A 23,470-nucleotide genomic window follows, 5' to 3' on the forward strand; every position below is an offset into this window, starting at 1 on the left:
ACCTCAGGTGATCTGCCTGCCTCAGCCTCCCAAAGTGCTGGGATTACAGGCATGAGCCACCATGCCCGGCCTTTTTTTCTTTTCTTTTTTTTTTTTAAGAGATGAGGTTGCACTATAATGCCCAAGCTGGATTGAACTCCTGGGCTCAAGCGATCCTCCACCATAGCTGGGACTACAGGTGCATGTCACCACACCTGCCTTCAAATCTTCTTTTATTGTGGGAAACTCTTCCTTAATGTATTGACATTTCTTTCTGCTTGATTTATTCTCCGACAGCTTCAGGGGTATCAATTATTGGCATACTAGATTGACTGTATTCCCTATCTGTCACTCTCTCTCTAGTCTTTCTTCACTTTTATTTGTTCCATTTTGGGTTGCTCAAATTTCTCAAGCTTGCTTCCATTACCCCCAGCTATAGTTGATATTTGCTGCTTTGAATGTTTCTGCAATGTTACTTTTCTCTTATTTTGTACCCTGATTCCATCAGCTCACTCTTACAATACTTCTGTTGTCTTCTTTTATTTCTCGAGCTTTTATATCTCATCTTTAAACTCTAGTTTCAGAGGCGGTATGTCTCACCCCCACCTTCCACCATAGGAACTATTTTTTCACTTTCCCTTGAGGCTTGACTCCATGCTGGACTATGTTCCCTAACTCACAGGAGCCCACATGGCATAGATTTGGGGGTGGGGTGATAATTTAGGCTTTACTTCTCTTCACATGACCAAGATCAGAAGCTGAAAGGCTGCTTGCTGCCAGTTTCTCCTCCACTCTGAACTTCCTACAAAACTGGTAGGACTGCACAGTTTGTAACTCAGCCCCACCTCTCCTGCCACTCAGGGAGCCCAACATACATATATCCAACTTTGCCATCCATGCATGGGGATTACTGGTTTTGTCCTCGGGATGTGTTACTTTCTTGAGAGAAAGCTTCTTCCTTTGCTTTGCCTGGTTCTACAGAGGAAATCATCCTCTCTTGGCATCCTCTCTTGCCCTGGTTCAATGTTCACTGCACTTAATAGCACTAATTTATATATTTTGGGTTTTTTGGGAGGGTTTTGTTTGGTTTTTTTTTTTTGAGACAGAGTCTCACTCTGTCACCCAGGCTGGAGTGAAGTGGTACAATCTCAGCTCAGTGCAACCTCCGCCCCTTGGTTCAAGCCATTTTCCTGCCTCAGCCTCCTGAGTAGCTGGGATTATAGGCGCCCGCCACCACGCCCAGCCAATTTTTTTGTATTTTTAGTAGAGACGGGGTTTCACCATGTTGGCGAGGCTGGTCTCGAATTCCTGTCCTCAGGTGATCCATCCACTTCAGCCTCCCAAAGTGCTAGGATTACAGGCATGAGCCACCGCGCCTGCCGTAATTCATATATTTTGATTACAAGGTTACAGTAATTGTCAAAGTTGCAGTTTAGTTTCTGTTTCTAATTCTCCCTATTTTTAAAGTTGGTTTGGAGAAGGAAGAATAGAGATCTCAGTACTTGCTATCATTAACCACAAATATCTTTTTAAATTTTGAATAGTAAACTATTCCACAATATCAAAACCATAAAGCATACTTACTATAGAATTTTTTTATAACAAATGCATTACTTTTGTAATAATTTTATAAAAATCTAACTTTCTTCTTCTTCTTTTTTTTTTTTAAGAGAGTCTTGCTCTCTTGTCAAGGCTAGAGTGTACAGTGGCACAATCATAGCTAACTGCAGCCTTAAGCTCCTGGGCTCAATTGATCCTTTTACCTTAGCCTTCCAAGTAGCTGGGACTACAGGCATTAATCACTGTGCCCAACTAATTTTTTAATTTATTGTAGAGATGGAGTCTCACTACATTGCCCAGGCTGGTCTTGAACTCCTAGCCTCAAGTGATCCTCCTGCTTCACCTCCCAAAGTGCTGGGATTACAGGCATGAGCCACCACAACCAGCCTGAATTTCTTCTAATTGAGTATTACTGTAGTATCAAAATCACTGTTCTGTAAACTGGAAACAGATCAATATCTGGTCTTCTCTACATTAATAAACTTCTCCTTTTTAAATAAAGAAGAAGTTATGACAAACGCACTGAGGCAGTTCTCAGAAAAAATCCTACATATTTTTCACTCTTTACCCCTAGCCTTCCACAGCTGGCGTTTTTTACCCTGATTTTACTAAAGGTGAAGTTCACATCACTTTCACTCTTTGGCATTGTGTGCAAGATATAAATAAGAATGGAAATATACAATATATAAAGCCCACATAATCTTAATCAAATGTCTTTTAGACCCTGATATATAAATACTATCGCATTTTCTTTCTTCCTTTCTTTCCTTTCCCTCTTTTTTCTGAGACAGGGTCTTGCTCTGTTGCCAGGCTGGGGTGCAGTGGTATGATTACGCCTTACTGAAGCCTTGACCTCCCCAGCTCAAGTGATCCTTCCACCTCAACCTCCCAAGGAGCTGGGGCCACAAGCACATGCCACCACGCCCAGCTAATTTTTCATATTTTTAGTAGATATGGGGTTTCACCGTGTTGCCCAGGCTGGTCTCGAACCTCTAGGCTCAAGCCATCCACCAGCATCAGCCTCCCAAAGTGCTGGGATTACAGGCCTAAGCCACCATGCTCAGCCTATCACATTTCCTAATCCATGCAAACAAAAGGCTAAAACTAAGCACTATCTTTTTTTGTTTTTGTTTTTGTTTTTAGAAAAGGGGGGTGTCTCACTATGTTGCCCAGCTGGTCTCAAACTCCTAGTCTCAGCCTACCAAACTGCTGGGATTACAGGCATGAACCACCATGCCCAGCCAAGCTCTACTTTTTAATACATGATGAATATCACTTTAAAAAGAAAAAAAAACCTTAGCCAAACTAAATTTATTAACAGTTCTAGCAAGTATCATCTTCAGCTGTGGAGACAACTTGCTTAGCATATAAACAGACCTATGCTCCCTTAAAGGAGAGAATGCAGGTAATTAAGCACTTTAGAGCAGCAGCAGAATATACACTGTTATTACCAAAAAATGGAAATAACCATTACTGAGAATAGAAAATACTCAAGTCTCACAGAAAAAATATTTCAACAGCAAACATAACCATATACTAGAATTCAAGAGTAGGAAATAGCCGGGCACGGAGGGTCACGCCTGTAATCCCAGCACTTTGGGAGGCCAAGACAGGCGGATCACCTGAGGTCAGGAGTTCAAGACCAACCTGGCCAACATGTTGAAACCCCACCTCTACAAACACACAAAAATTAGCTGGGCATGATTGCGGGTGCCTGTAATCCTAGCTACTCAGGAGGCTGAGGCAGGAGAAATTGCTTGAACCGGGGAGGTGGAGGTTGCAGTGAGCTGAGATCACACCGTTATACTCCAACCTGTCTAAAAACAAAAACAAAAAACAGTAGGAAATATGATTAGGTTTAGGTTTTTAAAAAATCCTCATTGGGGCTGGGCATGGTGGCTCACGCCTGTAATCGCAGCACTCTGGGAGGCTGAGGTGGGAGGATCAACTGAGGTTAGGAGTTCAAGACCAGCCTGACCAACATGGAGAAACCCAGTCTCTACTAAAAATACAAAATTAGCCAGGTGTGGTGGCACATGCCTGTAATCCCAGCTACTCAGGAGGCTGAGGCAGGAGAATCGCTTAAACCCAGGAGGCGGAAGTTGCTGTGAGCCGAGATCGCTCCATTGCACTCCAGCCTGGATGACAAGAGCGAAACTCCATCTCAAAAAAAAAAAAAAAAAAAAATCCTCTTTGATATTATACACCAAGTTTAATAGGAAAATTGAACAATTCATTTCCATTGTTTCTTACTTCTTACAAATACAGAGGAATAAGACATTAGCAAGGAGAAAACTAAGGAAGATACACTTTTAACAAAAGCAGCCAGCAGCCCTTTCAGTCTTCCAATGATAACCACAAAACGATTTGACAAATATATGAATATTATTCTCTTTGGGACTACCACTTGATCACCTCCATGTGGAATCTCTATGTCACTGCTGTTCTTTTGATTCTCCTGTTTCAGAAACATGTTCATTTCACTGCCACACCATTTTTCTCTAATTGCCATCTGTAATTTTATATCCTACCACTTTTAAAGAGCCTAGATCTACAACATACCTTATAATTTTTTTTTTTTTTTTAAAGACAGAATCTCACTCTGTTGCCCAGGCTGGAGTGCAGTGGCACGATGTTGGCTCACTGCAACCTCTGCTGCCCATTTTCAAGTGATTCTCCTGCCTCAGCTTCCCAAGTGGCTGGATTTACAGGCAAGCACCACCATGCCCCGCTAATTTTTGTATTTTTAGTAGACACAAGGGTTTCACCATGTTGGCCAGGCTGGTCTCAAACTCCTGACGTCAAGTGATCCGCCCACCTCGGCCTCCCAAAGTGCTGGGATTACAGGAATGAGCCACCGTGCCCAGTTCATACCTTACAATTTTTTTAAAACTAGCGTGAGATGCCAGGTGCAGTGGCTCATGCCTGTAATCTCAGCACTTTGGGAGGCTGAGGCAGGCGGATCACTTGAGGTCAGGAGTTCGAGACCAGCCTGGCCAATATGGTGAAACCCAGTCTCTACAAAATACAAATATTAGCTGGGCTTGGTGGTGCACACCTGTAATCCCAGGTACTCTGGAGGCTGAGACAGGAAAACTGCTTGTACCCGGGAGGTAGAGGTTGCAGTAAGCCAAGATAGCACCACTGCACTCCAGCCTGGGCAACAGAGTGAGACTCCATCTCAAAAAAAAAAAAAAAACCTAGTGTGAGGCTGGGCACAGTGGCTCACACCGTAATACCAGAATGTTGGGAGGCCACGACAGAAGGATTACTTGAGCCCAGGAGTTCAACACCAGGCTGGGCAATGTAATGAAACCCTTGACAAAAAATAAAATAAATAAAGCTAACACGAGCCTACTAAATTATCAGAATGTTTGTTTTCCAATATACTTAATGCAAATGAAAAGAATATTTACTTATCCTAGAAAGAGTGGATACTGTTAAAATCATATTTAGAGTATCATAAAGTCTTAAAAACGTTTTTCCATGTTATGTCCTTTTTAAATGAGTTTTAATTCAACTTGATGAAGCATAAGAATGTAATAAGACACTAAACAGATGACTATATTGATTTTAAGAACCAAACATCTATATTACCAATGTAAAAAACAGTAAAATCAGACTGAGGAATGATGAAAATTTATCAACTGATGTGACTGGAAGAGAAAGAAGCAGTGAGAAAACTGCTTATCACTCGAAAATATAAACAACATTCATTATAATCAAGTTCGAACCAGAATATTTTAAAATAATGCTTATTGAATGTCTAGTATGTGCCATATACTATACTCAGACAGCATTGTACAAGTAAGTTTGCATTAGGAATTTCAATGAACTTTACACTAGTTCCTTCCCTGCTATATTAGAAAGGTAAGGATAGTTTATGCAGCAGAAGAGATCACTCACTGGCTCTGATAGGTATCAGAGAGGGGGCTCAAATCTGGTTTTGCTAATTACTAAGTATAAGACCTTGGGCAAGTTATTTAGGCTTCAGTCTTCTCATCTGTAAAGGGAAGATTGTAATTGTATGTACCTCATTGAGTTGCTTAGGATAATTAAATTAGGTATTTCATGAACTGTAACCCCAGCATATAGTAATCACTTAATATTAACTACCATTAGAAGCCGGGCCCGGTGGCTCACGCCTGTAATCCCAGCACTTTGGGAGTCCAAGGCGGGTGGATCACGAGGTCAGGAGATCGAGACCATCCTGGCTAACATGGTGAAACCCCATCTCTACTAAAAATACAAAAAAAAAATTAGCTGGGCATGGTGGTGGGCGCCTGTAGTCCCAGCTACTCAGGAGGCTGAGGGAGGAGAATGGTGTGAACCCGGGAGTCGGGCGCCTGTAGTCCCAGCTACTCGGGAGGCTGAGGCAGGAAAATGGTGTGAACCCGAAAGGTGGAGCTTGCAGTGAGCCGAGATCGCGCCACTGCACTCCAGCCTGGGCGACACAGCGAGACTCTGCCTCAAAAAAAAAAAAAAAAAAAACTACCATTAGAAGCAGTAAGTAGTGGTTTATTTGTATTATCATTTTGATCTAGAATCCGTACGACTAAAATACATTCTCCAGCTGTTAGTGGTTTTCTGAATAGTTTCCTATAATCATTAAAATCTAATATCCAAAATATTTCCTACATTCTATAGAGCACTTAAATACTAATGTTCTTGTGATGGAAAACACTAGCAGAATGAGCACTGTTTGACTGATCTGGGTACAGTATTTATTAGTTCCAGTTAATAATCCTTCACAACAAATGCTTTCTAAGTTCCAATCCACGTCACAGTCATTCTCTGTTGTTACAGAAACCCTGCATTACAGGACAAGAGGAAAGAAGAAAAACTAAGTTGTAGCTCTACTCCTCAAAGTTCTTTTGTTCTAAAAATCTGAAACTAATGGCCTCTTTGTTACTGAATTCCACATACACTTTTCCGCCTTCAGCTAACTGGACCTCTCTGCAGCATCTGACACTGCTGACCACTTTCTCTTTCTTGAAAATCTCTCCTTTCTGACCAGTCAGTGGGTTCTTTTCTCTTGACCCCCTTGCTTCCATGCCAATATACTCCAAGGTTCGTTTAATCTTACTTTACAGGGATGCAAGATGAAATGCCTACATGGGCTGGAAGAGTAGGCCAGGGGCATTCTTTGGCATACTTTGCTCAAATCATTTCCAGCAAGTTGTTGCAATGTTTACAAAAAAAAAAAAAAAAAAAAAAGGTAGACCCAGAACTTCCAGCTCTTCCATGTTATTAAAAGAAGATAGGGCCAAGCACAGTGGCTCAGGCCTGTAATCCCAGCGCTTTGGGAGACCGAGGAAGGTGAATCACCTGAGGTCAGGAGTTCAAGACCAGCCTGGCCAACATGGCAAAACCCTGTCTCTACTAAAAATACAAAAATTAGCCGCATGGTGGCACGCGCCTGTAGTCCCAGCTACTCAGGAGGCTGAGGCAGAAGAATCGCTTGAACCTGGGTGGTGGAGATTGCAGTGAGCTGAGATCGTGCCACTGCACTCCAGCCTGGCAACACAGCGAGACTCCATCTCAAAAAAATAAATAAAAGAAGATAAAAATCCAAATTTCCCCACGAAATACCTTAATTGTTTTCATGTCAGCAGCTCCTTTAAACTTTTGAACATATGAAGGCCGGGGGTGGTGACTCACACCTGTAATCCCAACACTATGGCAGGCTGAGGCAGAAGGATCACTTGAGCCCCTTTGTTCGAGCCCAGCCTGGGGCAACATAGTAAGACCCTGTCTCCATTTAAACAAAAAAAAAAAAAAAGAAAAAGAAAAAGACAGCCAGGCGCGGTGGCTCATGCCTGTAATCCCAGCACTTTGGGAGGCCAAGGCAGGTGGATCACGAGATCAGGAGTTCAAGACTAGCCTGGCCAAGATGGTGAAACCCCATCTCTACTAAAAACACAAAAATTACTGGGTGTGGTGGTGGGCGCCTGTAATCCCAGCTACTCGGGAGGCTGGGGCAGAGAATTGCTTGAACCTGGGAGGCAGAGACTGCAGTGAGCCAATCGCACCACTGCACTCTAGGCTGGGCAACAGAGTGAGACTTTGTCTCAAAAAAGAAAAGAAAAAGACATGTAACCCTAAGTTATTTTATAAATGTTTCCTCATGTATGAAAAGGTACTGATGAAAAATCAGAGACCATCACAAAAAGTGTGGGTCAAACAAAACATTTCTATAGGCTTTATCTTTTTTTTCTTTTTTTTTTTTCTGAGACAAGTTCTCCCTTTGCCACCCAGGCTGAAGTGCAGTGGTGTGATCAAGGTTCACTGCAACCTTGACCTCCTGAGTTCAAGCGATCCTCTCACCTCAGCCTCCTGAGTAGCTGGGACTACAAAAATGCACTACCACACCTGGCTAATTTTTGTATTTTTTTGTAGAGACAGGGTTTCACCACTTTGCCCAGGCTGGTCTCAAACTCCTGAGCTCAAGTGATCCACCCACCTTGGCCTCCCAGAGTGCTGGGACTACAGTTGTGAGCCATGGTACCAAGCCTACCCCAGGTTTCAAACCAAATGTATACAACTGCATATGTGGATTTTTCTGGAGAAGTGTCCAAGACTAAGAACCACTGACTAGCCCAAATTTGTCTACTTCTACCATTTCAGCAGCCATCTGTGAGGATGAGTCCCACATTTACATCCAGTCCACCTATGAGATCGCCTTACCTCCTTAACATGCCTCTGCCACTGCTACCTCCTCTCAATTGCCATTGCCACCACCTTAGTTCAAACCCTCTTCAAATCTCTTGTCAGGAGCTGCCTCACTGGTCTAATTACAGTCTTGTCCTCCTTTTTCCTACTCTGTACAACTCAAATCCTCTAAATCTCAAGTAATTTATGTGGCCAAAGACTTTCAGGGTCTGCTTGTCACGTAAAAGAAATCCAAACTCCTTAGCCTAACACAGAAACTCCTTAGGACCTGGCCAGACTGACCTTTCCCTCTCACTATTTATTCCCCTCCTCCTCCAACTCCTGAGCGGTAGCAGAACCACAATTTGCAACACAGGATACTCTTTTGTCCCTAAACTTTGATTCCTACTTACAGGTCACACCTTATGGAATGCCGAACTCCTCCCATTCGCTTAGGACAGAAACTTCCCCTGCAAAGCCCTCACTTTAAAACCTAGCCTGCCCTTTAGGCCAGAATAGAAGAATATTCCTCCAGGCTAAGCTATCACTTAACATTCACATTGGCATTGTAAATGTCAGCTTATTTTTCTTCTCCAATAGACTAAAAACTCCTCAAGGGCAGAGAACGTGTCTCTATTGCAAAGCTCAGAGCTACAACAGAGAAGCTAATCTGTTAAATGAATGAACCAGCAGCTGCTCCTACCAATCAAGTCAGGTAAACATGCCCAGGACTCTAAAGTGAGCCTATCAGTGCCACAAACTGCTCAGTGCCTTCAAAACCATGCAACACTACCGTCCACGGGGACTCACAAAAACACTTCAAAACCTGAAAGAGCGGAACCAGGAGTAAAGCAAACCCACCTTGTGCTCCTTTGCCCTCGGTGTACTTACTATACCTTTATATTGGCCAATTCCAAATTCAAACAGCAGAGACTATGCTATGAAGCTGCTGAAATGGAATATACTGCACAATTTTTTACTGGCAAAAATATATTTATTTGCCCCATTAAAGTAATTATAATATTCTCTCTGTACTCAAATACTTATTAGTATTATTAATATATACTGAGGCAAGAACTCATTAAAAATTCACATCAAGAATATTAAAAATCAGGCCGGGCGCGGTGGCTCACGCCTGTTATCCCAGCACTTTGGGAGGCCGAGGCGGGCGGATCACGAGGTCAGGAGACCGAGACCATCCTGGCTAACACGGTGAAACCCCGTCTCTACTAAAAATAGAAAAAATTAGCCGGGCGTGCGGGCGCCTGTAGTCCCAGCTACTCGGGAGGCTGAGGCAGGAGAATGGCGTGAACCCGGGAGGTGAAGCTTGCAGTGAGCTGAGATCGCCCCACTGCACTCCAGCCTGGGCGACAGAGTGAGACTCCGTCTCAAAAAAAAAAAAAAAAAAAGAATATTAAAAATCTTTAGAAAAAAATAGAAAAGTTATGCACCAGAAAAAGTTATGCACCAAGAAAATATAAAGGTTATGCTTCAGGAATCATTCTAAAGGCTTTATGTTCAATTCCTCATTTAGTCTTCACAGCAACCCTATGAAGTAGGTACTATTATTACCCCCTTTTACAGACAAAGAAAACTGAGACTTAATCAGATTAAGTAACTGTCATTATCCAAGGTCACACAGTCAGGATGCAAGGCCTATTTGCTCCAGAGCCCAAGCTTTTAACCAATACAAAACTACACAACTACCATTACATGGACAATCCTACCCTTACGTTTTTCCTCTCTGTTTCTGCTGTATGCATACACATAAAAAGTACACTAAAGTGTTAAACAGTGGTTATCCTTTGAGTGGGAAAAACAGGTCTACTCTCCAAATATAGCATAAGCCTACTATAGTATGTATAGTACAGTATTACTTTCAGTTATTTAAAAAAGGAAACAAGAGAAATAGTATTTAGATGTTACTACTAGAAAAGTAAGGTGAAGGCCAGGCCTGGTGGCTCACACCTATAATCCCAGCACTTGGAAAGACTGAGGCAGGCGGATCCCTTGCATCCAGGAGTTTGAGACCAGCCTGGGCAACATGGGGAAACCCTGTCTCTACAAAAAATACAAAAATTAGCCAGGCATGGTGGCACGCACCTGTAGTCCTGGCTGACTACAGGCACACCTGAGGTGGGAGGATCACTGGAGCCCAGGAGGTTGAGGCTGCAGTGAGCTGTAATCATGCCACTGTACTACAGGCTCGACAACAGAGTGAGACCCTGTCTCAAAAAAAAAAAAAAAAAAAAAAAGAAAGAAAGAAAAGTAAAGTGGGCTAGTGGAATTAACATTTAATTAATACTATTATGGGCCAAACACATGGCTATCTCATCTAACCCTTATATCAAAGAATTTTATTCCCATTTTAAGTTAAAGAAACCAAAGACTAAAGAACTTGCCCAGCGGAAGGACTGGGATCAGAACTCAAAGCCCAGTCTAAAGATGTCACTGCAGGAAGTCATGCTACAAATAAAATTTCACCAAAAACTCATCTTTTATTTTTTTTGAGATGGAGTTTTGCTCTGGTTGCCCAGGCTGGAATGCAATGCTGCAATCCTGGCTCACTGCAACCTCCGCCTCCCAGGTTCAAGTGATTCTCCTGCCTCAGCCTCCAGAGTAGCTGGGATTACAGGCATACACCACCACGCCTGGCTAATTTTGTATTTTTAGTAGAGACGGGGTTTCTCCATGTTGGTCAGGCTGGTCTCGAACTCCAGACCTCAGGTGATCCTCCCGCCTCAGCCTCCCAAAGTGCTGGGATTACAGACGTGAGCCACCACGCCCGGCCTAAAAACTCATCTTAAAAACAAATCACATTCTGTGAAAGGATGAGAACCAAGTAGTCTGTCACCTTACGTGCAAGGAGGGAAAAGAGGGAGGCTTAAGGTTTTAAATTGAGTATTTCCTCAGTATCTCAAACTAGCCAGGAGCATTGTCAAAAATCAGCCTCTACAGTCAGGACTTCTGGGACAAACTCTTGCTTGAAGAAGTGAGGAGACTCTACTGCTGTTTGTTTTGCCTAGCACAGAGCTGCGTGTATAAGTTAAACTGACTTAGCACTGGGGACAATTTGCTGCCTCCAACCCAGTCTCACCTATTCAACCATTGTTTTACCAGTTACCAGGTGTGGGGGAGGGGGAAAGAAAAGTGTCTGAGAATATTGCTCTAACTGTATTCAAATATAAATGACTTTTCATTAGCCATAACCATTGTACCAAACCTGGATAGTGAGAGCTGCTAACCCTCAGAGAACATCTCAGGTATGAATAAATAGTTTAGCATTTTTTTGAAATGTCATTAATTTTGGGTGCTCTCAGAAATGTTTAATTCCTTCTAAACTAAAATTTTTATTTCTCTAAAAATAGTAGCAACACGATTTGCTGAGAAAAAGTTGGAATGGGATATACAAATTTCCTCCTAAAAATCTTCCAAAGGAAAGAAAACTTGATTATTTCAGACTTGTAATTATACTAACCATTTACTTTTTAAACTAACACTTAATAGTAAAAAAGCATATTCCCTTAGTAGTTTAAAGTTAATTCAGTATTTGCCCTGAAAATCTTTTATTAATTTCAAATGGAATGTAACTTTTAAAAACATCAAACCTGTCATTCCTTCAGGAAATAAAGTAGCCCATTAGGCGATCAGGTTAGGAAATTAATACATGTTTGAGGTAGGGTGGGAAAAAGTACAAAACTTTTTTGGTATTTGTACACATACAGTTTTGGAAAGCTTAGGAATGTGAAGTCAACAATATACCTTTAAAATATCAAATTATAAGGCAATAACAAGTTTTTTCAAACCTTAAAATGTTCCAAGAAAAATGACTAAGAATGATTTTTTTCCATCCAGTATATGCTCTAAAAATAAGGACAAACTATAATAGAAGTAACGATTTTTGGTACACATGTTTAAAAAATGTCCATGTCAATAAGCAATTTCAATTAATCAAGAAACTTAAAACAACCATTAAATGTAATTTGGATTTTTGTATCAGATCCATACAATCTCAAATATCAAGATTTTCTTAAGCTCAATGCTAAATGACCGGATATCTATCATTGTGGAGAAACAGAGTTTGATCTTAGGCAGACCAAAGGAAAAGAAAGGCACACACCTAGAAGAATCACATGAATCTCACTTCGAAGCCTCACAGAAGTCAGCACTGAAAGTCGTGGGTGACCCATTGCCCTGCAAGTGGCAGCTTTTCACTAACAACAGTGCTGGGGGTACTGAGTGGGCAGAATGTGGGACATCTCCTGCCAGCAACTCCAGCCTGCTACCAAGCAGGACACCGCACATAAACACAACACTCTGCCCTAAGCTCACCAAAAAAAAAAAAAAAAAGGAAAAAACCAACAATTAAACGATGCAAAATAACCTCTCCAAACACGCCCACACTGGGGACTGGCAGTGGGGGGTGGCAGGGTCTATTAACATTTCAATGTCAACACTCAAGAACAACAAGGAGGTAAGCATAGCCACGGGAAACATCCTGTCCCTGAAAAGCAGAAAATCGAGATTTGGAAATTTATGTTTATCACTTTTTTTTTTAACGTTCAGAGCTCAGGGCACCAAAATATAGCTAAAATTGAATCCATTTAAACAGAAAACATACGTGTGTGTGTATGAATATATATGTTTATATATGCATATAAAATATACACATACACATATATACTTTTTTTTCGTTTAAATGTTATACATACACACACACACACACACACACACACACACACACCCCAAAACCAAAGTAGGTTTGCTAGGTTCCGAGGGCTCTTCCACAGACCCTTCTGAGTTGTAGCAATAACAAGTTTAGGTTTCCTTAAAATCTCCATTACTCTATTTCTAGGTCGAATACAAGAATGTCACATAAAACCAAACAGTGATTATCAGAATAAATGAACTACTGATCCTTAAACTGTAGACCTTGTTTCGGGAGCTGCCCTGCCCACTTCCTCTCCCTCCTCCCAATCCCGGAGGCTTCCAAGCCATCTGACAACCACGTCTCCCCCTTGGGATCTGTTCCGGTGTTGGTTTTACCGGACAGTGACCAAAAAGGAGGGGAAACTCCTACATCTGGGGACTGCTCCAGAAACCCTGCCTGATCCTGCCCCTCTCACTGACAGTCTCCTCGCTGCTCCCTACATCTTCCTCTCCGCCGGAGCTGTCCAGAAGGGGGATTTTGGACCCAAAGGAATCGGGATGAAAGGGGGTGGGTACTCAAGCTGAAAATAACACCCCCAGTTGGTGGGGTAAGGGCTAAAAAAGGCAATAGGGAAAGATTGTCCGGCAGAAACACCTCCTGAGTTTACCTCCTGCTTCCCACCCCAAAAACCCAGTCACTAACTAATAAAGCTAAGAAAAGCCCGTTGCAAACTTTTCCAAACCGGAAGAGAAGGCCCTCTCCCCAACCTGGGGGGCTCCAGGGGTAACGGGCTGGAGTTAGCAGCCCCGAACGGGCTCGCGGGGAGTTGGGTGGGGCGCGGGCGAGGGGTACAGGGGCGGAGTACCTTCTTCAATGGACAGGAACTGGCAAAGAGTTTCAAAATAGCCGAGTGCGCTCCCCCACGCCCTGGGGGGTCCCGGGCGCTAGGACCAGGGCTCCCCGGAGAGACAGCGGCCCCCAATTCGGGCCTAAAAGGAAACTTTCTGGGCCGCGGCTGCACCTGACTCCTCACCGCCCCTCCACCCGACCCCACGCCCGCCAGGCCGCCCGCCCCGCCCCGCCCCGGCCTGGCCGTCCGGAGCGCGGAGGAGGGGGATAAATAAATTCAACTCTTACCGGAATCTGGGGGGCGTCTGCGAGAGACCACGGGGAAGGGGAGCCAGGCGCCCATTCCCCACTCCCCACTCCTAGGCCCTGACGCCCCTGTCCCGGCAGCCCGGGCCTGCCGCCCCGCGGGAAAGCCTCCGGGCCGGCGCGGGATTCGGCCCAGCAGCGCCGCCGTCCCACCCGGAGGCCCCGGGGGACTCGAGGGGGCGCGCGGAGGCCCGGGGTGCGGGGGCAGGGCGCGGCTGCCGTGGGGCCTACCGGCCCGAGGCCTACCGGCGCCCCCTCCTCCCGCCGCACACCCCCACCTGGCCCGCGCAGGCCGCTCCGCTCGCCCCACTCCGGCTCCGGCTGGACCCCTGCCCGCCCGCCGTCGCCGCCCGCGGGCGCCCCGGAGGCCCTCAGGCCCCCGGGCGCCGGCCCCACTCACCCTTTCATTCTCCGCCCGGGGCCTGGCGTGGGCCGGCGAATCCCCGGCCTCACGTAAGCGCGCTCGCCGCCCGCCCAGCCTGCGCGGCCCAGCCCGCCGCCCTACGGGAGCCCGGGGATGTGGGCCGGGCCTGGGGCCGCCTCTGCTTACCTTTCAGCTGCTTTTTTTTTTCTCCTTCCCCCCTGTTCCCTCGGCTGGGCTGACAGATCAGAGTGAGAGGCGCTGGCAATGGACTAGGAAGCTCGGCTGCCGCTGCTACTGCTCCCCCCTGGGCTCCGGCGAGAGCCTTTCCCTGTCAAGCAAGAGGGGTGAGGATCATATTTTTATTTTGGAAACTAAAAAGTGCTCCCAGGGTCGGTGATTATTAAGGGGAAATCCCTGAATATACTCTCCAGCCAAGAAGGCAGGGCTGCCGGGGCTGTACAAGAAGAGGCAGCAGCCTCCTACAGCACCACTACAGGCACTGCGAGGACATAACACCAGAGAGCTGCTCCTCTGCCCTCCGAAACGACAACTTTCCTACCATCTTGGAGGCAGAGCAAAGGGGGGCCAGGGGGAAAAGTGCACCCGCTCCCGATAAAGTACAAATTTTTACTTCTCATCTCTGGAAAAAAGTCCACACCGGCCGTCTACACCCGCGCCTGGGGGAGAAAGCAGGGAAGAAACGGGGGGTGCATGAGAAACGTTTTCATTTGCTCCAGGGGGAAAAATGTTTCTGCATCTTCTGATGGAAAGAAATCTTTACAAGACACAGGTTTTCCGGTGATTATTGTTTTCTATTTTCTGTTTTTAATTTTTTTCATGTTAGTGACAGTGATATTTGAATATTTTTTTAAGCCAGTAATAATTTTTCTCCATTACAGGGCTAAGTTCTGTGGCTGGTGGTCAGTTTGTAAATTTATACTTAAAGAGACTTAATAGTAACTTCATTTATTTGTCTAGTTATGTTATTGTATATATAAATATTTATGTTTTCATATATTGCATATAAAATTTGTGTTACATGTTACTCTCAAAACTGAGATTGCTGTAAGACAATTGTAAAAAACATGTCTTTCGTCTGTTTCTCAAAGCAATGTAAATAAAACCTATGGACTGTCCAGAAAGGCATGATACAGTGTGTCATTTTCCACAGTGCAGATAAAGGCAGATATCACTGGGGATTTAAAAACGGCCCCTGTTTCTGGAAATTCTGTTATGCTGCCCATACAGAAAGGATACAGTAAAACTGGAAAGAGATTTTAAAGACAGCCTTAGATTTTTCTTGAGGTAAAATAGCTTATTAAGAATTATATCCGGGCATTTAATTTTTTTATTTATTTAGATTCTTTAAACTCTAGCTAGATCTTTGGTGCATTACACATGTTGCTATCTGCTTTTTGTGTCACAGAATTGAGAAATGTGGCTATTTTTGTTAGTTATGTTAGTTCAGAACTTCCAGTGTGCTGCCAGCCTGTATGATGGACTTTTTGTATATTGCAGTGGATGTCATGAATTTACTTTTTTAAATGAGCAAAGCTTACTAGATAAATGGGATCAGAGTTAAACAATGCTGTTAGCACAGAGGTGAGAGGGACAAAGGGTACCCATTTACATCGATTCCAATAGAATGCTTATTGGAGGATAATAAATTGCAGAGACATTTTTCTATTTTTGTGGAGAAAGAAAAATAATAGAAAAAGAACCGACTATCTTTGTATGTTCTACTGGGGATGATGATTTAAATCTTGTATTAAAAGTTATTTTTCTAACACATGTTGACTAACCTGGCAGGAATGAATTTGTTATATTAGTGCCCTGAATCAGTAGAATATTTAATTTCTTTGTAAAATTTATTACACAACATTTAGAAATAACTTCCAAATTTAGAAATTGTCCTGATTTAAAAGTGAGTTCATCACGGTGAAACCCCGTCTCTACTAAAAATACAAAAAATTAGCCGGGCGTGGTGGTGGGCGCCTGTAGTCCCAGCTACTCGGGAGGCTGAGGCAGGAGAATGGCGTGAACCCGGGAGGTGGAGCTTGCAGTGAGCCGAGATCGCGCCACTGCACTCCAGCCTGGGCGACAGAGCAAGACTCCGTCTCAAAAAAAAAAAAAAAAAAAAGTGAGTTCATGTAATGCATATATCGGATATTTATTAGTTTCTAGCTGAACCTTATCTTTATCATATAACTTTGAATATAGTACTTACCTAAATATTCTGGATTTTCTATTTTTTTTTTTTTTGAGACGGAGTCTTGCTCTTTCGCCCAGGCTGGAGTGCAGTGGCCCGATCTCAGCTCACTGCAAGCTCCGCCTCCTGGGTTCACGCCATTCTCCTGCCTCAGCCTCCCGAGTAGCTGGGACTACAGGCGCCCGCCACCACGCCCGGCTAATTTTTTCCATTTTTAGTAGAGACGGGGTTTCACCCTGTTAGCTAGGATGGTCTCGATATCCTGACCTCGTGATCCGCCCGCCTCGGCCTCCCAAAGTGCTGGGATTACAGATGTGAGCCACCGCGCCCGGCCTATTCTGGATTTTCTTCTGTGGTTTTTTTCCTCTTTGTTTGGTGGAAAAAGTTAAGTAAAATTAACTGATTCTCATCATCTTGGAAACCTCAATTGTGAAGCTATGTTCTATTTACAATATTTTTTTTAAACATTTAGACATCAAACACATTAGTTATCACAAGGAAAATCCCTTAACTAGAACTCTGGCGAAATTGAAAAACATGTTTTCTAACAACTTATTTTTCTTTATATATGACGTGACTTTATAGATATGTTTTGAATTTTTCAAGAAATTAAAATGTGTTTGGCCAGATTCCATGGCTTATGTCTGTAATCCCAGCACTTTGGAAGGCCTAGGTGAGAGTATTGCTTAAGCCCAGGAGTTTGAGACCAGCCTGGGCAACACAGCCAGACCCTTTCTCCAAAAACAAAAATTAAAATAAAATGTGCTTGTTCGCATTAAGCTGGCTGCACCCTTTTTTGCAATGCCCCTTGTGACCAAAGGAACTTGTCTGTCAGTGGATAGGGCTATGCTGCATCAGCTTAGCATTTCAGTGCTTTTCTCTTTATAAAGTTTGACTTCTGCTTAGCTATAGTCTATGATATTTATCCATCAATTGAGCAAAATATTCAAGACTTGAGGCCAGGCACGGTGGCTCACGCCTGTAATCCCAGCACTTTGGGAGGCAGAGGTGGGTGGATCAACTGAGGTCAGGAGTTTGAGACCAGCCTGGCCAACATGGTGAAACCCTGTCTCTACTAAAAATACAAAAATTAGCTGGGTGTGGTGGCAGATGCCTGTAATCCCAGCTACTCTGGAGGCTGAGGCGGGAGAATCACTTCAACTGGAAGGCGGAGGTTGCAGTGAGCTGAGATTGCACCATTGCACTCCAGCCTGGGCGACAAGAGTGAAACGCTGTCGCAAAAAAATTGCTATGTCTGATTCGTAGAATCTGCAAATGCTAACAAAACTACTGATATAATTTTTTTTTTTAATTTTTTTTTTGAGACAGAGTGTCACCAGGTTGGCCAGGCTGATCTTAAACTCCTGACCTCAGGTGATCCACCTGCGTCTGCCTCCCAGAGTGCTGAGATTACAGGTGTGAGCCACCACACCTGGGCTAAAACTACTGATCTAATTTGAGGAAGCTATTTTTTTCCCAATAAAATTTCCACTACTCAAATTTGGCTACATTATTGAGCACTTAATGCATCTTGATAACCTTATTGGATACTTTTATCTATGTTTTCTTATTTAATTCCTGTAAGAGCTCCAAAAAGTATTACATTTTTCTTTTCTTTTTTTAAAAAAATACAGATGGGATCATTGTCTTTCCTGTCAGGGATCATGTACCTTCTTGGCCCAGAAGCTTTCCAATAAGATTCTCAATTCTCCTGGTTTAGAGTGTCCAAGGTGCCTGTCACAATTCTGTGCACTATGCTTGAAGTGCTAGGTTCGTGCTCTATGCTCTTTGCCAAAAACAAACTGAGTAGCCAGCTATTGGAGCCCCCTTCATTCATGGGTGGCAACCAGTGGCTTATTTCACTTTCGTGAAGTCTAGCACCTAATCTATCGGTTGTTTTGAGGAATGCGAATAAATAACAAAAATAAACGCGTTATGATTAACAGAGACTTTGTTCCTGATCCTGAAAATGAGCAGTATATTGTATAAAGCACTAACTTACTCTATTATACCTTCATTTCACAAATAGCTGTTTGGCCGTTAGTTGAAGTAGGAAATGCTTACCTTAATTCTTTTTTTTTTTTTTTTTTTTTAGACAGAGTCTTGCTCTGCCCAGGCTGGAGTGCAGTGGCGCGATCTTGGCTCACTGCAACCTCCGCCTCCTGAGTTCAAGCTATTCTCCTGCCTCAGCCTTCCAAGTAACTGGGATTACAGGTGCCCACCACCACACCCGGCTAATGTTTGTATTTTTAGTAGAGACGGGGTTTCGCCATGTTGGCCAGGCTGGTCTCAAACTCCTGAGCTTGGCCTCCCAAAGTGTTGGGATTACAGGCGTGAGCCACTGCACTCGGGCAATATTTTTTAAAAATTATTTTTATTATTATTTTTTTTTACATAGAGATGGGGTCTTGCTATTTTGCCCAAGCTAGTCTGAAACTCCTGAGCTCAGGCTATCCTCCTCTCTCTGCCTGCCAAAAGTGCTGAGATTACAGGCGTGAACCACCTTCCCCGACAACCTTAATAATTTTAGTATCATTAGACTCTTTCATTGATCTACCTTTTGGTATTAATTATTTTAGTTTTCTTTCTTTCTTTTTTTTTTCTGAGACAGAGTCTCACTCTGTTGCCAGGCTGGAGTGCAGTGGTGTGATTGCAGCTCACTGCAACCTATGCGTTCTGGGTTCAAGCGATTTTCCTGCCTCACCCTCCTGAGTAGCTGGGACTACAGGCGTGCACTACCATGCCCAGCTAAAGTTATTAAGAAAATATCAGCCAGGTGCGGTGGCTCATGCCTGTAATCTCAATACTTTGGGAGGCCAAGGCAGGCAGATCACCTGAGGTTAGGAGTTCAAGACCAGCCTGGCCAACATGGTGAAACCCCACCTCTACTAAAAATACAAAAATTAGCCTTTCAGCTACTAGGGAGGCTGAGGCAGAAGAATCACTTAAACCCAGGAGGCGGAGGTTGCAGCGAGCTGAGATTGCGCCACTGCACTCCAGCCTAGGCAACAGACTGGAGTGCAAGACTCTGTCTCAAAAAAATAAATAAAATAAATAAAATAAAAAAACTCCCAAGGAGGTGAGGGAGTAGAAATAGGGTACGTACATAGCCTGAAAGTTTTCAAAGCCACACTATTATGATGGCCATAGACTCAAATTTTTTTCACTTTAAAGCCTTTCTGTTTTGCAAACATTTGTTGGTAATGTTTCTACCTAAAATAAAGATTTTGGTTTTATTGTGGTTACAAGAAAGTGTTTCTGAGATAAACACTGTATTTGGCAGACAGACATACACATCATAGCTTTAGATTGACTATGAAATTTCTTCAATAAAGATTCAAGGCTGGGCGTGGTGGCTCACACCTGTAATCCCAAAACTTTAGGAGGCTGAGGAGGGAGGATCACTTGAGCCCAGGAGTTGGAGGTCACAGTGATCTGTGATCGCACTACGGCACTCCAGCCTGGGCAACAGAGTGAGAGCCTGTCTCAAAAAAAAAAAAGGCCGGTATGGTGTCTCACACCTGTAATCCCAACACTTTTAAAGGCCGAGGCGGGTGAATCACGAGGTCAGGAGTTTGAGACCAGCCTGGCCAACATGGTGAAACCCTGTCTGTACTAAAAATACAAAAAATTAGCTGGGCATAGTGGCAGGGGCCTGTAATCCCAGCTACTCTGGAGGCTGAGGGAAGAGAATCGCTTGAACCTGGGACGCGGAGGTTGCAGTGAGCCGAGATCACGCCACTGCACTCTAGCCTGGGTGACAGAGCCAGACTCCGTCTCAAAAAAAAAAAAATATATATATATATACACACACACATATATATGTATATCACATATATATGTGTATATATAAAAAAATACTATATATATTTATATATTCAGCTGTAGTCAAAATAAACATGAGCATTGATCAGGTAATCTCCCTAATGCTAACATCTAGCCTGGGGCAGTTAGACCTCTGATTTCATACCAGAAACCAAGAAGTGGGTGTTTGGTTTTGTTTTGCTTTTTTTTTTTTTTTTTTGAGATGGAGTCTCACTCTGTCACCCAGGCTGGAGTGCAGTGGTGCGATCTCAGCTCACTGCAATCTCCACCTCCCAGGTTCAAGTGATTCTCCTGCCTCAGCCTCCCGAGTAGCTGGGATTACAGATGCCTGCCACCACACCCAGCTAATTTGTTGCATTTTTAGTAGATACGGGGTTTCACTGTGTTGGTCAGGCTGGTCTCAAACTCCTGACTTTGTGATTCGCCTGCCTCGGCCTCCCAAAATGCTGGGATTACAGGTGTGAGTCACCGCGCCTGGCCTGGTTTTGTTTTTAAATCCCCACAAAGGCCAAAAGATACCCTCCAGGAACCAGATGGTCAGTGTTGTGCTGCCTTCTCATCATACTAAAGGCAGAAAATGTGACATTCTAGACACTGTATACCATAGGCATTCTTGGGCTATTTTACTGACTCCTAATCTTGGAAAAAGGAAAACAACTCCCCAACTGAAGTCATGTTTTCAGTAATAATTAGTAAAAAGAAACACCCCAAAGCAGTATGAACAATTGGGTGGTGGAATCAGAAGTGATAGCCTTTTCCATATAATTTAAAAAACTGTCCCAAAAGTGGTGGTTAGCTAAAACATTGAAGTAAGGCGAGAAATCCATTGAGACCTCTTAATAATAGGCAGAGGTTAACACAAAGTTGACAGTGTTCATTTCTGCTGCATTCCTGGCTAAGCAAGCTTTTGTAGACCTGCTGGGAATTTAACCACTATTTCCATGGGAAAACAAATTCCAGGTTCAAAACAACTAATTTACAGTGATGTTCATGGGAACACAGCCCATTAATAAGTTTGGACTTCCTGTGCTATAACATCTTCGCCATGTAGTTGTTATAGATTGCCAGAGTTCGATGATAAGAATGGGAAAATACAGGGAAAATCCTCTCAAACAAAAAAGGAGTGACTATGAAGACAACCTAAATAGCTTGACTTAAACTCAGGTCAAGGGAAAGATTATCAAAGATATTAAATGGTAAAGCCAGTTCTAGTACACCAGGAAGGAAAAAAAGACCTCAATAACTGAAAATTGTACTATTTACTCCATATACATTGAAGTTTGTTGTTGTTGTTTTGAGACAAAGTCTTGCTCTTGTCACCCAGGCTGGAGTGCAATGGCACAATCTCAGCTCACTGCAACCTCCACCTCCAGGGTTCAAGTGATTCTCCTGCCACAGCCTCTTGAGTTGCTGAGATTACAGGCGCCTGCCACCACGCGCGGCTAATTTGAGGTTTGTTTATGCATACCTGGGTGCCATATGATAGTATTATAGGTATTTGCATTTTCTTCTATTCTTAAAGAAAAAACAGGTAAGATTCTACTAAAAATTACTAGATCTCATCGTTCTACTACGTTAATGCTCTTTTGGCACCACACAGCAAGTCATGGCCATTCTTGTTCTCATGCCTCTATTCTTGTTCTGATGCTCTCTGTTTTCAGCTCTGCCAATTAAATCCCACTCTGCTTTGATGACTTGCTCACAGTCTTGTCCCTGAAGCCTTCTGAGGCCAAGTTGAGTCTATACTGACCTTATTGTTAATTTAATACCTTGAGTTGTTTTCTAGCTTTTCTTAGTTTTTTTGGGTTTTTTTCTACATGTGCAACAGGAGCTGTAGTGATTAATAGCTTCGTCACTGGAGTCAAGGCCATCTGATTTGGAAACTTGGCTCTACCATTTTCCTGCTGTGTAACCCTGGGCAAGCTCCTAGTCTAGTCTGTTTTATGCTGCTATAACAGTATGCCACAGACTGAGAAATTTATAAAGAAGAGACATTTATTTCTTACACTTCTGGAGACAGGAAGTCCAAGAGCATGGCACTGACATCTGAAGAGGGTCTTTTTGTTGTGTTATTGCATGGCAGAAGGCAGAAGGTCAAGAGAGTACATGTATGAGGGGGGAAAGCGGGGAGGAAGGAAAGGAAGGTGGCAGAATTTATCCTTTTATCAGGAACCCACTCCCACAATAACTAACCTACTTCTGTGATAACAGCATGAATCCATTCAGTAGGGCAGAGCTCTTATGACCTGATCACCTCATAAAGGTCTCACCTCTCAACCTCTTTGCTTTGGGGATTAAGTTTCCAACATATAAACCTTGGGATACACATTCAGACCATAGCACTCCTTACCCTCTCAGTTTCCTCATTTTAAAACTAGAGATAATAATAGTACCTGCCTCACTGGGGTATTCTGAGGATTAAATGGCATAGTAGGTAAAGCACAAGGCTCCAGCACTTTCAGTGGAGATGGGGTTTCACCATGTAAGGATGGTCTCAATCTCCTGACCTCATGATCTGCCTGCCTCAGCCTCCCAAAGTGCTGGGATTACAGGTGTGAGCTGCCGCGCCCAGCCCCAGATATTCTTAAATACCCAGATAATTTATAGAATTTTAAGTTTAGCTGAGATTTTGGTGCCCTTCAGAATCAATCAAGGTCTTAAAATATAAAAGGGGGTTCAGAAATAGTACATAGAGAATACACCACAAGCCAGGCACAGTGGCTCATGTTTGCAATCCCAGCACTTTGGGAGGCCAAGGTGGGAGGATTACTTGAGGCCAGGAGTTCGAGACCAGCTTGGCCAACATAGTGAGACCATGTCTCTATAAAAAATTTTAAAAATTAGCCAGCTGGGAGGCCAAAGCAGGCAGATCACCTGAGGTCAGAAGTTCGAGACCAGCCTGGCCAACATGGTGAAACCCCGTCTCTACAAGATAGCCAGGTGTAGTGACGCACGCCTGTGATCCCAGCTGCTCAAGAGGCTGGGGCAGGAGAATCGCTTGAACCTGGGAGGCGGAGGTTGCTGTGGGCGTAGATCACACTACTGCACTCCAGCCTGGGCAATAGAGGAGACTCTA

At 43.6% G+C, this 23,470-nt stretch overlaps 1 protein-coding gene across 7 annotated transcripts in view; it reads right to left on the minus strand.

Annotated features, from left to right (window-relative positions):
* The window catches only part of INO80D (INO80 complex subunit D), a 92,444-nt gene extending 77,771 nt beyond the window's left edge, over positions 1–14,673 (minus strand). Inside the window, exon 1 of one of the 7 annotated variants that reach the window (XM_055380396.2) lies at positions 14,547–14,673. Coding sequence is in view for 1 of the 7 variants with exons in the window: in XM_055380394.1 (XP_055236369.1) it covers positions 13,979–14,033 (55 nt within the window). In the remaining 6 variants the exon portion in view is untranslated. Of the gene's footprint in view, positions 1–13,706; positions 14,080–14,396; positions 14,462–14,546 lie in introns of those variants that run through there. The other 6 variants (XM_019022678.3, XM_055380395.2, XM_055380394.1 and 3 more) reach the window with 6 other exon arrangements.
* Positions 14,674–23,470: the final 8,797 nt, after the last annotated feature.

Source organism: Gorilla gorilla, chromosome 11, assembly GCF_029281585.2.
Source record: "Gorilla gorilla gorilla isolate KB3781 chromosome 11, NHGRI_mGorGor1-v2.1_pri, whole genome shotgun sequence".
Taxonomy (NCBI): domain Eukaryota; kingdom Metazoa; phylum Chordata; class Mammalia; order Primates; family Hominidae; genus Gorilla; species Gorilla gorilla.